General features: G+C 45.3%; 1 protein-coding gene across 1 annotated transcript in view; it reads left to right on the top strand.

The window, feature by feature from the left end:
• The first annotated feature begins 3121 nt into the window (after positions 1-3121).
• LOC133276335 (cytochrome c1-like) overlaps positions 3122-18154 on the top strand; it is a 284630-nt gene continuing 269597 nt past the window's right edge. The window contains 2 exon segments of the mRNA XM_061467063.1: positions 3122-3542; positions 3545-4134. Of these exon segments, the coding sequence (XP_061323047.1) occupies positions 3122-3542; positions 3545-3867 (744 nt within the window). The 3' untranslated portion in view covers positions 3868-4134.

The raw sequence follows: 18154 nt of genomic DNA, 5'->3' as shown, positions 1-18154 counted from the left end.
AGAATTTAAGCCTACATAACTACACAGAGCTAACATTCAGCAGCAACATACTTACACAGAGCAAACAGGAGAACACCCCACCATAGCTAAACAACCAAACATCAATAGAGCTGTGAGCATATCCCCCCACACCAACACATCTTTCACCATCCTTCTCTCTTTCTCTTTTTTTTTTTTTAAGCAAACACGTCAGTTGGAAATAAAGCCAATGGACCATCCTCTAAGCCACTGTACAGCTCAAAGACAGTACTGCTCCACCATCCATATTCCTTCTTCTGATACCCCTGCACTGCTTCAATCTCACTACCGAGCTCCTTTACAAGGTTATCATAGGGAGGCCAACCTAACTTATTAACCCTCCCAGCTGATAAGGTAATTAACAGCAGGGGTGATTGTACTCTGTCAGTAGCAAGAGTCCTTGTGGCCAAGGCCTCCTGAGAAGCAACGTAGAAAACAATGCAAAGCTATTGAATTTGGGCAGTGGTTTTACTGCAGGGTTATCTTCACCTCCAATTTTCTACCAGTGTACCTGAACTCAAGATGAACACATTTCCCTGAGCTTGGTGAGCTCAGTGATTTTCCTGCTCACAGGGGTGGGCTTGCCACATCTTCAGCAAGGTTTTTTTCTGACTTTTTGATTGCATTTGGATTTCTGAAACAAAGCTACACATCCCCTGCTGACAGAGAGATACACCCCGCTCTGCAGGTAATTAATTGTAGATGTGTTCAGAAACAACCCACCAGTATTTTTCCTTACAGCTGAGTTGCATCTTCTGGTGCTAATTCTGAAGATTTTGTCAGTGACAAAGGACATCTGCAGACAGACTGCCTGGAAGGGAAAGACCAGCTACTTTATACCAATGTAAGACTGACTTTCATGGCTGTGTAGCTCTGAATGTGGGAGCCAGTAGTGATTTATGGGCTGCTGAGACTGTTCAGATTTGTGTGTGTTAAGAGCACTCCTGCAATTGATGTTTTTCCTGCCACAGAAAGAAACACACAGGTAATTAATTGCTCCAAGTTCTCACAGGCACCTGCAGCATAAATTTGATGATAAAGAGACTTAGCTTCTAGGTGAAAGCAAAAACTCTAATTCCAAGTGATAACAGAAGTAATCCATCTGGGACTGCTGACCTCCTGTGGTTATTAGGTGATTTTCATTTAAAAAAAAATTCTCCATAAAAAATTAAAAATAAGGTAGGAATGGATTTTTGAGTCCATTCCTCCAGCAAAAGTCAGAACAGGTATTAAGTACATAAAACCATACTTTAGGTCTGCCCCAGATAAAGTCTCATGATGACTGAAATGAGTAAATAGTATACCTTGTGTTCTATGTAACTCTTTCCCATACACAGAAGGGTAACAAAGCTGGTGAAGGTCATAGAGCACAAGACTTAATGAGGAACAGCTAAGAGAACTGGAGTTATTTAGTCTGGAGAACAGAAGGCTTGGGGGGAACCTTTATCACTCTCTACAACTACTTGAAAGGAAGATGGAGAGAGGAGGTGGCTGGTCTCTTCTTCCAAGCAACAAGTGATGGGACAAGAGGTAATGGCTTCAAGGTGCACCAGGGGAGGTTTAGACTGGATATTTGGAAAAAATTCTTCACTGAGAGGGTGATCAAGTATTGGAACAGGCTTCCCAGGGAAGTGGTAGAATCACCGCCCCTGGAAGTGTTCAAAAAATGTGTAGATGGGGCCCTTAGTGACATGGTTTAGTGGTGGACTTAGCAGTCCTGTGGTAACAGTTGGACTTGATGATCTTAAAGGTCTTTTCCAACCTAACTGATTCTATGAAAATGGTATGATGCTCATGTATACTTTTGCAACATAAAATCTAAGGTTTTTGATCTCCAATGCATCTTTGAAGAGTACTTTGAGGTTCAGAACATTTCCTAATGTCAAAGTATGCTGCTCTTTCCACCTGATTTTTAAACAGAAATCAGTCCACATTTACTGTGTGGATACACACTGATCTCACTTTAAATTGATTTAAATTTGAACAATTTCTGTTCTGGAGAAGCACAAAGGTTTGATCCCTTTGGTTGCACAGAGACTGGGAAGAAGTTGAAACAGGGTGACACTAATTTTAGAAGTATGTTGCATTTTTGTCAAGTCAAATCATCATGAACATTTAACAGTAATAAACTAAAACCATCTTTGATTCAGGCTTTAAAAAAGTTAGAACAAGTAGAGTCAGTGGTAATCCCATGGGAAGAAAATGCAGCTCTGCTTACAGATTCTTTAGGTTTGTCCTGGGTTCACCAGTAGCAGTCATCTTTTCTCCTTCTTAGTAGCTGGTGCAGCACTGTGTTTTTGACTTTCAGCCTGGGAACATCGCTGATAACACCAATGTTTTTAGTTACTGCTCAAATATTTCGTCTGACCAAGGACTTTCTGAGCCTCATGCTCCGCCAGGGAGGAGGGAAAGCTGGGAGGAAGCAGAGACAGGACACCTGACCCAAACTGACCCAAGAAGTACTCCATACCACAGCACGTCATGCCCAGGATGTAACTGAGAATTACCCAGAAGGGCTGGTTCACTGCGGGGTTGGACGAGGTATGAGTCAGTGCTCGGTCGGGCAGGGTGGTGAGGTGTTGTATTCTCTTCCCTTGTTCTTTCCTTTATCATTATTATTATTATAGGTGGTAGCAGTAGTGATTTGTGTTATACCTTAGTTACTAGACTGTTCTTCTCCCAACCCGTGGGAGTTACATTCTTTTGATTCTCCTCCCCATCCCTCCGGGAGCAGGGGGAGGGCAAGAAGGGGGGTGAGAGAGTAACTGCGTGGCTGACTGTTTTTAAACCACAACAGTTCTTTTTGGCGCCCAACGTGGGGCACAAGGGGTTGAGATAATGACAGATCTGACCAGAGTGTGTCTAATCATATTTGTGATAAGCATTCATTGTTTTAGATTAATAGTCACTCATCACAATGCTGATTTATTGGCTCTCAAAGTTGTTTCTTTTGATCTCACAGTTTCAGTATATTGTACCTTACTTACATCTGGTATTTGCTGTGTTAGTGTTTATCGGCTGGGGGCCTTGGGCTAAGGTTTTTCTTTCATTGTACTTTATGGTAATGACTTATAATAAAGGCAGGCTCCGGCAGCAGGGCGGGATGGACGTGGCCATGGACTTCTTGTACCTGGCTGTCCCACTGCTCTTCACCATCCTGGCCCTCATCCTCACCTCTGTCTTCAAAAGGATGCCGGGAGCCGAGGGGGAGCAGACCCGGGAGCCGGTGGCGGCCGAAGCGGCCCGGGAGAGCAGCCCCGGGGACCAAGCAGGAGCAGGGCTGGAGGCCTGCAGGGAGCAGCTGCCGGTGGAGGAGGTCAGGGCAGACGAGGAGGGGAAAGAGGTGGCTGCCGAGCAGCGGGAGGAGGTGGCGGAGGAGCCGAACCCCGAGGCTGAGCCCAGCCTCGCGGCGGCTGAAAGCATCCCCCAGCAGCTACCTGCCGAGCTCCGCAAGCCCGACACCCAGGAGGATGCAGAGAGCAAGATACCACCTTTGGGAGCCTCAGCTGGGTCCAGCCTCGGCAACCGGGACAAGTGGAGGATGCAGGAGACCACACAGCATTTCCCAGCAAGGCAGAGGAGGAAGAGCTGGACTCAGAAAAAGTGAAGCTGGTGGTGGGAGAGCCGGCAAGAACAGCAGCTACACCAGCCCCAGTGACAAGTACAGCAGCATCAGTTGAGAGTTCTGAAGGTTTTGAATGGCTTTTGGGTATCCTTGGGACCTGCCTGCTGATTGTGATGGGGATCAGCATGTTGGCACACATACAGAGTGTGTTTTACCCACCACCATTTTGTCTGATCTCAAAAGTTAAGCAGAGTCAGGTTTGGGTCTTGTCTAGGGTTATATGACAATATAGGAGGACCAAGCGGTTTTCCCCAAGGCTGGACAGTCATGAGTGGCAGGGCGTGTGGGACAATATGGGCAAGTATCTAGTCCACTGGGCCCCTCCAGTGCTTTGGAAGCATCGGAGATGGAAGGCAGCTATATGGAGTCCCCAGCAACAAGCTGCAGAAACTGCTGAAGGGGACGGTGAATAATTTTGGTCCTGGTGGGCCCATGGCACTTCAGGTCATCAGGGCAGAGATGCAACATAGAGATGGACTCATGATCGAGGGGTGGACTTAGCAATGGACTCTATTGCCCAGGTTATTCATGAGTGTGAACACTGCACACAGTCTCTCCTGCTCTGGAAGACTGTTACAAGAGATGGAGCCTGACATCATGGACCAGATGGACTCAGCAGCTTTATAGAGACTGGTCCATGCACTAAGATAAGAGTGCACTGAGATAAGAGTAATGGTATATTGAAAATGTGGGATCTGAGCATGACGCGAATGGTATGGAATAAGGGGTAGATACTATCCTGGGTTCAGCAGTAGCAGTCATTTTTTCTCCTTCTTAGTAGCTGGTGCAGCACTGTGGTTTTGACTTTCGGCCTGGGAACAGTGCTGATAACACCAATGTTTTTAGTTACTGCTCAGATGTTTAGTCTGGCCAAGGACTTTCTGAGCCTCATGCTCTGCCAGGGAGGAGGGAAAGCTGGGAGGAAGCAGAGACAGGACACCTGACCCAAACTGACCCAAGAAGTATTCCATACCACAGCACGTCATGCCCAGGATGTAACTGAGAATTACCCAGAAGGGCTGGTTCACTGTGGGGTTGGAGCAAGTATTGGTCAAAGCTTGGTCGGGCTGGGGGGGGGGGGGGGGGGGGCAAGTTATCAGTCAGCTGGTGGTGAGATGTTGTATTCTCTTCCCTTGTTATTTCCTTTATCATTATTATTGTTGGTGGTAGTAGTGATTTGTGTTATACCTTAGTTACTAAACTGTTCTTATGTCAACCCGTGGGAGTTGTATTCTTTTGACTCTCCTCCCCATCCCTCCGGGAGCAGGGGGAGGGCAAGAATGGGGGGGTGGGGTGAGAGACTGCGTGGCTGACTGGGTTTAAACCACAACAAGGTTTAAAGATATAAACCAGCCAGCCAGCTCAGGACTGCAAGGGGTGAGCTGACACACAGCTCAATCTGACAATGTATTTCCCCTATTCTTATTAATTAGCATCAGATAAATATGCCAGCGTGAGCATGCATTCTCCAAAATATCCAATATGCCTTTATTTTGAAAAATAGTATCCTTTTGATCCACTAAAAACACATCCCTCCCTGATAGGAAAACTTGTCAGGACAGCCACTGCAGCTGTGGTGAGCAGTCCCCATGACTATTCCTGGGATGAACAGGTCAAGTGACTTGTGTATTTCAGGTAAATGGTCAGTAGAACAAAAGGTGTCAGTAAAAGCAGCAACAAGATTTAGTCCAAGATGAGACACACCTGAATAGAGGTGTCTATATGAGCACTAAACATCTGAGATCCCAACAGAGTCATCTGAGAATTGATCGATGCAGACAACAAAGGCTAGAGAGCACTTTGTTCACTCTAAGGCAGTGTCATGGTTTAAACCCAGTCAGGCAACTTGTTCACTCACTCCCAGTGAGTGGTGCCGGGCTGACAACAATCGAGCCCCCCCCACCGGATAAGGGAAAATAACAAGGGAAGAGAATACGATACCACCGGCCAAGAAATGAGTCCCACCCGGAAGCCCCTGTCCTTCCAGGTAACTCCCAGTTACCCCCCACCCTGGGCATGACATGCTGTGGTATAGAATACCTCCTTGGCTAGCCTGGGTCAGGCGCCCTGTCTCTGCTTCCTCACAGCTTCCCCTCCTCCCTGGCAGAGCATGAGCCTCACAAAGTCCTTGGTCAGGGTAAACATCACTTAGCAACAACCGAAAACATCGGTTTCACCAACATTGTTCCCAGGCTGGAAGTCAAAACACAGCACTGCACCAGCTACCACAAAGGAGAAACATGACTGCTACTGCTGAACCCAGGACAGGCAGCTATGGGTTATTTTCCAGCTGCTTGACCACATGGGTTAGATGTCTGCCAGCTGATGGGAAGTGAGACAGTGATGACATATGGAGACATCAGTGCAAATCTACATTTGGGCACTAACAACCTGGACCTGAATCCCACCCACTGTATCTTTTTTAGTAACTTCCCAGGCTGGAAATCCTCACCAGCACACTGGATCAGGCCCACTACAGAAAATCCTGCCTTCTCAGCCTCCCTGAAACTTCTCAGATCTTCTCCTCAGCTATTTTCTGCTTTCAGCTGTACTGTGATTTAAACCCAGCTGGTAACTAAGTACCACTGAGCTGCTCACTCACACCCCCCACCCCATACCCCCTCCCCAGGCAGGATGGGGAGGAGAATCAAAATAATGTAAAATCCACAGGTTGAGGTAAGAATAGATTAATAAATAAAGTAAAATATTGTGATAATAGAAAGAATACCAGCAATAATGATAATCATAGGCCACAACAACAAAAAAAAACGAAAGACATGTGGTGCCATGTTGTCAAGTCACTTATTTCTTAAGCCCTTCATACTTCAGGCATCATCTTCCATAACAGAGAGGCTTGTAACTGCTTGGCTTGCTTAATTATATCACATTTTGCATTCATGAATAACCTGGGTGATAGTGTCCATTGTTAAGTCCACCCCTCGATCACAAGCTCATCTATAAGTTGCATCTCTGCCTTGGTGGCCTGAGGTGTCATGGGCCCACTGGGCTAAACATAATTCACCCTTATGTTGCCAATATAAATCCATCTGAGACAGTTCAATCTTAGCAGCTTGATCCAGGTTGTTCTGGTTTTCCTCAGAGGCCCAACTCTTGGTACAGCGCAGCAGTCCAGACGGGTTTACCTCTGCATTGCCAGTTACTCTGCTTCCATTGCTGCAGCCACCCCCACAGGGCATTTGCCACCATCCATGAGTCAGTATAGAGAGAAAGTACTGGCCATTTTTCTTGTTCACCAATATCCAAGGCTGGATGGCTTTCACCTCTGCAAGCTGACTCGATTCACTCTCTCCTTCAGCCGTTTCTGCAGCTTGTAGGGGACTGCATACAGCTGCTTTCCATCTCCAGTGCTTTCCTAAATTATGGCATGACCCATAAAGAATTTGCTGGGGAAAAAAGTCTGGGATATTCCTGCTTCGGGTAAAGGCAAACCCACTTGTGGGATTGCTTTCATTCAAGGACATGGATGTACTCGATGTGTAATGCAGGAAGATGGGAAAGTACAGTGTGTATCTCAAAGGGATTTAATTTGGGGGGAAAACAGCCAATGAGCTCAATTATATGGAGTTGCCTGCTATGTAACACTTGTATAGCCCATCAGCTAAATGCCCATCTCTGCCATTCTGGACTTTGAAAAGAAGATATGTGTTGTCATGATCATCAGCAGAGAAGGAAGTTGTGGGAAAAGCCTGTAACAGAAGCTGGAGTCTCCCAGAACTGTCCTCAGGTCACCATCGACTGACCCTGACTTCCCTCTGATCATCACCCCAAAAAAGAATGAATTTTGATGAAACCAGACTAGCTCAGCAGGGACCAGACAAGTTCAGTGGTGTCATCAGCAGGCAACAATACAACACTACACACCATCTCTCCTGCCCTGAAAGACTATTACAACAGATGGACCCTGACATTATGGACTGAATTTTTTTTAGGAGAGGATCTGGTTCAAGACCATCTTAAGAACTTGAACATACACAAGTCCATGGGACCTGATGAAATCCATCCGCCGGTCCTGAAGGAGCTGGCACATGACGTTGCTAAGCCACTGTCCATCATATTTGAAAAATCATAGCAGTCAGGTGAAGCTCCCGATGACTGGAAAAAGAGAAATATAACCCCCATTTTCAAGAAGGGGAAAATAGAAGACTCGGGGAACTACAGACCAGCCAGTCTCACCTCTGTGCCTGGCAAAATCTTGGAGCAGATTCTCCCGGAAGGCATGCTAAGGCACATAAAAAACAAGGTGCTCTGTGACAGCCAGCATGGCTTCACTAAGGGGAAATCCTGCCTGACCAATTTGGTGGCCTCCTAGGATGGGGCTATGGAACAGGACAGCAGTTGATGTCATCTACCTGGACTTGTGCAAAGCGTTCAACACCGTCCCACCCGACATCCTTGTCTCCAAATTGGAGAGACATCAATTTGATAGTTGGACCACTCGGTGGATAAAGAACTGTCTGGATGGCTGCACAGAAAGAGTTGTAGTCAATGGCTCATTGTCCAGCTGGAGACAGGTAACCAGTGGTGTCCCTCAGGGATCAGACTGGTCTTGTTCAACATCTTTGTCGGTGACATGGACAGAGGGATTGAGTGCGCCCTAAGCAAGTTTGACGATGACACCAAGCTGTGTGGTTTGGTTGATTTGCTGGAGGGAAGGAATCCCATCCAGAGGGACCTTGACACACTTGTAAGGTGGGCTGATGCCAAACTCATGAAGTTTAAGAATGCCAAGTGCAAGGTTCTACACCTGGGTCGGAGCAATCCCAGGCACAGCTACAGGTAGGGCAGAGAAGAGATTCAGAGCAGCCCTGGGGAGAAGGACATGGCGTTGTTGGTCAATGAGAAAATGGACATGATCCAGCACTGTGCGCTTACAGCCCAGAAAGCCAACTGTATCCTGGGCTGCGTCAAAAGGAGTGTCACCAGCAGGTCGAAAGAGGTGATCCTGCCCCTCTACTCTGCTCTTGTGAGACCTCACTTGAAGTATTGTGTCCAGTTCTGGTGTCCTCAACAAAAAAGGGACATGGAACTGCTGGAACAAATCCAGAGGAGGGCCATGAGGATGATCAGGGGACTGGAGCACCTCCCGTATGAAGACAGTCTGAGAAAGTTGGGGCTGTTCAGCTTGGAGAAGAGAAGGCTGCATGGAGACCTCATAGTAGCCTTCCAGTATCTGAAGGGGGCCTACAAGGATGCTGGGAAAGGACTCTTCATTAGGGACTATAGTAATAGGACATGGGGTAAAGGGTTAAAACTCAAACAGAGGAAGTTTAGGTTGGATATAAGGAAGATGTTCTTTACTGTGAGGGTGGTGAGGCAGTGGAACAGGTTGCCCAGGGAAGTTGTGAATGCTCCATCTGAGGTGGTGGTCAAGGCCAAGTTGGACAGCGCCTTGGGCGACATGGTTTAGTGAGAGGTGTCCCTTCCCATGGCAGGGGGGGTTGGAACTAGATGATCTTAAGTTCCTTTCCAACCCTAACTTTTCTATCATTCTATTCTCTCTATGAATTCAACAGACTTTATAGAGATGGTCCATGGGCTAAGGAATTATATCTGTCTCTTTGTGTGTGTATATCTATATATATGAGACACAAAGCAATGGTATATTGAAAAATGTGGTGTCTGAGTATGACATGAATGGTATGGAATAAGGGAATACTGTCCTGGGTCCTGCTGCAACAGTTATTTTTCTCCTTCTAGTTGGTGCAGTGCTGTATTTTCGACTTTAGTCTGAGAACAATGCTGATGACATACTGGTGTTTTAGTTGTTGCTAAGTAATGCTTACTGTGATCAAGGACTTTTCAATCACTCATGCGCTGACAGTGAGGAGGGGCACAAAAAGCTGGGAGGAAGCAGAGGCAGGACACCTGACCCAAACCAGCCAAAGGGGTATTCCATACCCCAGCACGTCATGCTCAGTTTACTTATACTGGGGGGAGTCACCCAAAAGCCCCGGATCATTTCTCAGGTCAGGCTGGGTATTGGTTTGTGCGTTATGAGCAATTGTATTGTGCATTACTTGTGTTTATTGTTTTTTTCTTTTCCCCTCCTAGTTTTACATTCTTTCCCCTTGTTATTTCCCTTATCGTTATTATTAGTGGTAGTAGTAGTAGTTTTGTATTATACCTTAGTTACCTGACTGTTGTTATCTCAGCCTGTGGGATTTACATTTTTTTGATTCTCCTACCTATCCCTGCAGGAGCGGGGAGGGACAAGGGAGGTGTCCCTGCCAATGTCAGGGGGGTTGGAAGTAGTTGATCTTAAGGTCCTTTCCAACCCTAACTATTCTATGATTCTAAGTGGGGTAGTGAGCAAGTGGCTGTGTGGTTCTAAGTTACCAGCTGGACTTAATTCATGGCAGTCCTTTGAAAATACAGCACCCAACCTTCCACAGTGAGTCTCCCACCCACGGAGGTCTCCAATCCAAGGGAAGTCACCCATCCAAGGACTAACCGAGCCCTCCCCTGCTTAGCTTCTGAGACAAGATGGTTTCGGGCTTATTCAGGGTGGTCTCACCGTAGGCAAAACACGAAGAGCATATTCAGCAACATCCTGGATTCCAGCAAAAGGAGCAGGCTGGTTTCAAGGGCAATGAAAGTTTATTCAAGATCCTCAGCATTCCCAGAATCTACTGTAAATAACCTTCTGGGAGAGCAGATGGTGTGAGGGAATGTCTCCCTCATAGGTTGACCCTCCGAGGGGAAGAACACAGTTTATATACCAGGCATGAAGTGCTGAGGTATGGAATACCCCTTTAGCTAGTTTGGGTCAGGTGTCCTGTATCTTCCTCCTCCCTACTTCCTGTGCCCCTCCTCACTGTCAGAGCGTGGGAGACTGAAAAGTCCTTGATCGGGGTAAGCACTACTTAGCAACAACTAAAACACTGGTGTGTTATCAGCATTGTTCTCAGATTAAAGCCAAAACGGCACTGCACCAGCTACTAACAAGGATAAAATTAACTCAACCCAGGGCAAAAAGTTACACATAAAGCATCAAAGCAACTCCTTCAAAATGGTCTGCATGAAGGCTGAGGGAGATCAAGATGTGCTCCAGCCCATTATCTCTGCCTACTAAAGATTGTTTTTTCTTCATAGCTTCACCCCCACACTTTTCCTAGCAGTAAATGGCAAGGAATTGCTGGGGGGGGGGGGGGGGGGGGGGAGGGATAAAATTAATACTGCTGCTCCACCACCCTGTCCAGCAGCTCGGCATACCTAACACAGACGTTCATGCTCATTGCACAAGTTCATCCTGAAATGACTCATCCTAATTAATTTCACCAAATATCCTTCAGATGAAGGATTATATCAAACAGGTTTCTGATATATAAATATATATAAAACCTTATGCCTAAGGTTTTCCGTTCCTAAGCTGCAGTTTTTCTACAAAAGCTAAGTATGCAAGCAGGCATTTTAGAATGAAACACCATGGTTTAAAAGTCAGACTGTACTGTGGTGCGCACTTTGCAGGCAGTTAATAAAGCAATAAAAGTGGCCAGCAGTAATGCAAATCCCTGGCTGTCTTGACTCTGTAGTATCTGAGCCAATACAATCATTTCTCATCTTCTTCATCATAGGACTTCTCATGTCCTGTAGCGATGGGTGAGATTTAAGGTGGTGAGGAAACAACATCCCAAACATAATGATAACCTGCAACTAATAATTGGTACCACAAATAAATAGGGAAAATGTTTTTCCTGCCTATAAAAAGGCTGTTTAAGGATATAGGTGGATATAAATTTCCCTGTTGACAGTATCGAATACAACTGGGTCTTACTCAGCATTTCTTATGATTATCCCTGAAATCCTTGTACAGCACTAGGAAGCAACATAGAGGATATTAATCAGAGCAACTCACACACATGCTAGTAGGTAGGGGAAAACTCTCCTCCTAATTGTGTAATCAAACTATTATTCTGCATTTCATTAATGACAAGTGGCAATTGATGAAGACCTCTCAGTGAACAAGTAGTCAAAGTAAGACCATCAAGTCATCCACACAGACATTTATCACATCGTGCTATCTCACCTCTCATCATGGCTCTTATCTCTGAACAGTTATGTCCAGTAACACAAACATGCTGAAACTGTGGGTGACGGATAGAAATAGTTAATGGAATGGATCCAGGCATTATCTCCTTGGTTCGGTTTAAGCCTTTGGAACTGTAGAGAAAATACCAGGTGCTGTTGCCCTGGACAGGCTCAAGCCTTGGGAACCGGGAAGAAAACACCAGGTGTTAATGCCTTGCTCGGGCCTAAGCCTTGGGAACTGTAAAGAGAACTATGAAGGGTAAAGATCAGTTTGCAAAACAAAGCAGGCGGTTTGCAAAATAAAGCAGGATGTGCATCTCAAAGACAGACCAAACAGTGTGAATATTTGTAACCCTTAGTAGTTTTGCTAAATCGGGATGATAAGGGAGTAAAAGAGTGGAAAGTTACTGCTTAGCACTTAGTAGACTATAAAAGGGATATGAGGCGACCAATCAAAGAACGCGTGATCTCATGTAAAGGAAGTAGAATGATATAAATATGCGCTTGTCACACAATAAAGGGTCTTATGCTGGATTCACATTGGATCGTGCATAGTCCATTTCTTTGTTCCCTCATGAAACTACTTTGCAAAGTGAGTATTTACCCAATTTTACTGTATACCTTCTAGGGAACTGTCATGGTTTAAGCCCAGCTGGTAACTCAGAACCACTCAGACGCTTGCTCACTCCCCTCCTTCTTTCTCCCACAGCTCCCGGAGGGATGGGGAGGAGAATCGAAAGAATGCAACTCCCACAGGTTGAGATAAGAGCAGTCCAGTAACAAAGGTATAATACAATACTGCTACTGCTACCATCAATAATAATAATGTTAAGGGAAATAACAAGGGGAGAGAATACAATTGCTCACCACCCACCGGCCAATACCCAGCCCGACCAGAGCAGTGATCTCTAGAATGGCTGATTCCCTCAGAGACTGGATGCCTCTCTATAGTGGTCCACTTGGCTGAATGACACATAACATCATCCTTGGAGAGAAACATTTCCTTCACAGCTGCCAAGAGCCACCTCCAAAGGCTGAGAGCTCGTTTCTCTTTTGCAGTCACTTTGTCAATTCCTCCTTCCCTAGCAAGTGATCCCGGCTGCTTGGCCTTCTATTTTATGACCATTGGCCCCATTGTTCCAGCACTGGAGCAACCAGGCAACAATGTGCTCCTCTGACAGAAAGAAATCTTTTCGCATATTACTCAGCTCGGTCAAGGTCCAGGGTCGAGAAGTCACCTCTTCTTCTTCTTCCTCTGATTCACGTATTTGATACAGGGTTAACCAATGTACAAGGGGGTTAGAGGAATTCGCTTGCTTAAACAAAAGTATTGCCTGTTGTAAATACCTATCATGCCTACTAAGCAGAACAAAGGCACTAACTATTGATAAGGAAAAGCAGACACCTGGTTCTATTGATAAGGAAAAGCAGATGCCTGATTCTATTGATAAGCAGCTATTGATAAGGAAAAGCAGATGCCTGATTCTACTGATAAGGGGGAGAAGCAGATGGTTTATGGCTGGGACACTGAACAACCCTAAGGCCATACATGAAGACTAAAAGGTGAAAATTTAAGAAGAGGAAGACTCATTTACTTCATCTTGAAGACCCATACTCACAGGAGGAAGACTCATTTACTTCATCTTGAGGCCCCTGCCCATGACCAGAGGGGGGGCACTGTGCAGGCACAAAGGACCTTCTAGCTCATTATAATACAAAGCGGGGATAGATACTAAATATGTATAAGCAGATCGAGTAATCTAATGCATATGTATACCTTAAGAGAATAAATGTAGAGGGAAAAACGACCCTGGGTGTGCATACTTTGGAGGAGCTATCCCCATGCACCTCAGCGCTGAATAAAAGCATACCTACTTTACAACTTTAACGAGTTGTGGAGTCAATCCACATATCATATTAATAACTCTTATTCAGATGCTGTCCCCTGCAGTAAGTGCATTGGGTCTTCATCTTTCTTCACTGCATGGGTTGCTCTTTGTGCCTCACGTTTGCTTTTCCCCTTGCTTACAGGGGCAACTGATATTGGAACGGATTGGTCCTCTGGTTTAGCTGCAGTGTCTATCACTGTGGTTGGAGTGGCTGCAGTATCTGTTGTCAGGGTTGGTGCAGCTGCTGTGCTTGGGGATTGAGTAACACCAGCAGCTGCACTGTCTGTTGCTGTTGGGGTTTGAGTAGCTGCTGTACTTGTTGCTGGGGTCGGTGTAGCTGCGGTGCTTGTAGTTTGAGTAGCAGCACTGTCTGTTGCTTTGCCATCAGATCCAGAGACATCATTTTCCCTTTGAAGGTGCTGGCTTGTATTGAGCAGGGCTCTGTAGGCATAGGCCAAACCCCTGCACATTGCCATGATTTGTCCTTCTCTGGTATTACCAGAATGACAACACACCTCATTTAAGTGTTTTACTAGTTTTTATGGATTTTACACTTGTTCAGTAGTGGAGTTCCAAAGCACTGGAGGGGGCCACTGGCCTTAGATACTTGCCCATGCTATCCCACACACCCTGCCACTCATGACTGTCAAGTCTCGGGGAAAATCTCTTGGTGGTCCTCCTATATCATTGTCTAACCACAGACCAGACCTGAACCTGACACTGCTTAACTTTTCAGATCAGACGAAATCGGGTGTTCTCAGGGTGGGATGGCCGTGGGTAAAACACACACTGTATGTGTGGCAACATGCTGATCCCCAGCACAAGCAGCAGGCAGGTCTCAAGGGTTTTCAAAGGCCATCCAAAACCTTCAGAACTCTCAAATGATGTTGTAAATAGTCTGGTGGGGGAGCGGGAGGTATAAAAGAATGTCTCCTTCATAGGTTGACAGCCCAAGGAGAAAAAAAAGATGTCCAATTGATAAAAAAGTCTATTATAAACCTCCCAAAGTATAGAGGTGATGACCACGCTGGGAACACAAGCCAGACCATTTTCATGGTCAATAAGACTATTTTATTGCAAGTCATTCCCATGAAGTACAGTGAAACAAGAACCTTAGCCGAGGTCTGTGGAGACAGTGTTCTCAAGGGAGAATGGATAATTGGTACATAAACTCTGAATAATCCTGAAAGATACAGCAAGGCCATTAGAGGCCCAAGGAAGCTTAAGCAAGCAAGATAAGAAGAAGATGGAATTCACTGATGTAATGAAAACTGTGGACTGTTGGCAAGCTTTCGAGGTCAAGTTCTCACACCTGTGCTTAACCAATTATATGCTAGTTGCAAAGGGTCTTCGGGACATGTATCCAATCATAATATGCCAAATCATTGTAAGTGCATGTAAGAAATAGTATTTAAGGGGTTAAGGCTTTGTAATAAACGGCTTTTTGTCTGATCATATTGATCTCTGACTGAGTCCATATATTTTCTGTGGCAGAGGTCCCCCAGCCCATAAGCAATAAAACAGCAAATACTGGCTGTAAGTAAGGTACGTCATGCTGAAACTCTAAGATCAAGCGCAATAACTCTGAGAGCAAATAAATCAGCACTGTGACAAGTGACTATTAATACAAAACAATGAATGCTTACCACAAATAGGCTTAGAATCATAGAATCATAGTCAAGTTAGGGTTGGAAAGGACCTTAAGATCATCTAGTTCCATCCACTCTGACATGGGAAGGGACACCTCTCACTAAACCATGTCGCCCAAGGCGCTATCCAACCTGGCCTTGACCACCACCTCAGATGGAGCATTCACAACTTCCCTGGGCAACCTGTTCCACTGCCTCACCACCCTCACAGTAAAGAACTTCTTCCTTATATCCGACCTAAAGTTCCTCTGTTTGAGTTTTAACCCTTTGCCCCATGTCCTGTTACTACAGTCCCTAATGAAGTGTCACTTCCCAGCATCCTATAGGCCCCCTTCAGATACTGAAATGCTGCTATGAGGTCTCCACGCAGCCTTCTCTTCTCCAAGCTGAACAGCCCCAACTTTCTCAGCCTATCTTCATATGGGAGGTGCTCTATCCCTCATATCACCCTTGTAGCCTTCCTCTGGACTTGTTCCAACAGTTCCATGTCCTTTTTATGTTGAGGACACCAGAACTGCACACAGTACTCCAAGTGAGGTCTCACAAGAGCAGAGTAGAGGGGCAGGATCACCTCCTTTGACTTGCTGGTCACACTTCTTTTGATGCAGCCCAGGATACGGTTGGCTTTCTAGGCTGCGAGCGTACACAACTGGCTCATGTTCATTTTCTCATCAACCAACACCGCCAAGTCCTTCTCCCCAGGGCTGCTCTGAATCTCTTCTCTGCCCAACCTGTAGCTCTGAATTAGCTACAGGTCTAATCAAACTATAGCTGATTAGACACAATCTGGTCAGATCTGTCGTTATCTCAACCCTTCGTGCCCCATGTTGGGCGCCACAAGGAACTGTTGTGGTTTAAGACCAGCTGGTAACTCAGAACCACGCAGCTGCTTCTTCACTCCACCCTTTCATGTCTCTGCTCCCGGAGGGATGAGGAGGAAATTCGAAAGAATGTAACTCCCATGGGTTGAGATAAGAACAGTCCAGTAACTAAGGTAAAATACAAAACCACTACTGCTGCCACCAATAATAATAATGATAAGGGAAATAACATGGGGAGAGAATACAACTGCTCACCATCCACCAACAAATATCTAGCCCGACTCAAGCAGCGATCTGGGCCTTCCGGATAACTCTTCCCAGTTTATATACTGGATATGACATGCTGTGGTATGGAATACCTCTTTGGCTAGTTTGGGTCAGGTGTCCTGTCTCTGCTTCCTCCAAAACTGGGGAAGGAGTGTTCGTAATGTTTACTTTGACTAAGCCCAGCCAGTAACAGAACCACGCAGCCGCACACACACTCCCCCTTTTTCCTCCCCCTGCTTTTGCTCTCCCAGGGAGGAGGGAAAGTCAGGAGGACTTCCAGCATGTTGTTAACATTATTATTTTGATCTATGCTGCAGTATTTTGGGGAAAGTTGTCTCCGAAAAGTTACCATAGCAGCTCCTCTTACAAATCTTTTGTTTATCCTATGTTTTTCTTTGCACTTGCAAATTTTAATCTTCAGTCCCCAATTAAAGGGACTGTGTGAACTTAGCATACAGTAGGAGTTACTCTGAAATGAGCTTTTTATGACTCCAGCCCTGACCCTCTTACAGATGGAGAAAGGTGGAATGCCCAAACAGCTAGAAGAAATGCTACTGCATTGCCTTGAGGACGTATTCCATCCACACAGCAAAGTCTGGGTGGGCACTGGGCATGTCCTGACCCTACAGAGCATCACCTACAGCCCTGCATCTGTTGCTAAGGATTGATTCATAGAAGTCGCTAAGAACTTGCCAACAAATTTTAAGTTGACAAGCAGATATTCTTTATCGCACTTCTGGGAGACAGGGGGGATATCTCTTCCTAGTGTCTCATCCGAGTGTCAAACAGACTGTGATTATATTGTTGCTTAACATACATATTCATTACATTTCCAGTAAACGTCATACATAGTCATTAGGTTTCCAAGAACCGCTTTACTTAAGTCCTCGCCCATTTCTGCATGTGTGTCATAACGTGATAGTGGTCTTTGGGACCCCTGGTGGTTGTTTCTTCATCATCTTCATCACTTCGTCCTTTGGCTGAACTTTAGGTTTGGAAAGTCCTGTTGTCATGCCAGCAAACACTCGTTTGGTTCTAGCTGGTTATTGTGAAACATTTACCTAAGATACCTTTTCACTGTCATCTGTCACAAAGCTCTTTCTTACCCATTGCTATTATTGCAAAGCTATCAAGCTCAATGTTACTTAGCCACAAAGCAGAACTGATTTTACTTATTTACAAAAGATTATACTTCATTTTGTATTTCCTTGTTTCAATTCCCCCCTTTTTCTGTCCTTTTGCAAATTCTTTTGAAAGAATTATTCCATTGCCATTTAAAGTTTTTCTGATATATTTCCCCGTTTCTACCTGGTGCTTGATTTTTTTTCTTTTCCATTCTTTGTAATTCATCATTGACTGTTTGCAACACCAAAAGAAACATTGGATTGAAATACAAGTGAGTACAACTATAATTATCAATATCACTACTCCTATTAACAACTGTCTCAATCAGGAGAGATTTGGTAAACAAGATGTCAGTTTTTTCCAAATTCCCTCAAATCCCCATGAGGTGTCATCCTTAGTGACCTCATGCAGCACCCTAACCTGTTCCCATATATCTTTTAAATCAGTTGCGATTCTTCCACTCTGATCAATGTAGAAGCTTGATTCATTTAATAAAGCTCCTAATCCACGTTCCAGAGGGATGTGTGTTAAAGATTGTGAGATTAGGGACTACTGCACCCAAGGTGCATACTCCTGTCCAGTTAAAGGGTAACACTTTATATATGTGTTCTTCGCACAGCCAATACCATCCTTTTCCTGCTGGGACTGGCCACTGCTAAGGGAAGACAATACTTTTATTACAATTCGAGAAGTTTCCTACAAAAGTTGCCG

Source organism: Pezoporus flaviventris, unplaced genomic scaffold (genome assembly GCF_033815535.1).
Source record: "Pezoporus flaviventris isolate CSIRO_AGI_PZ_B2104156 unplaced genomic scaffold, CSIRO_AGI_Pfla_v1 ptg000044l, whole genome shotgun sequence".
Lineage (NCBI taxonomy): Eukaryota > Metazoa > Chordata > Aves > Psittaciformes > Psittacidae > Pezoporus > Pezoporus flaviventris.
This window is presented reverse-complemented; position numbering and strand designations above follow the sequence as displayed.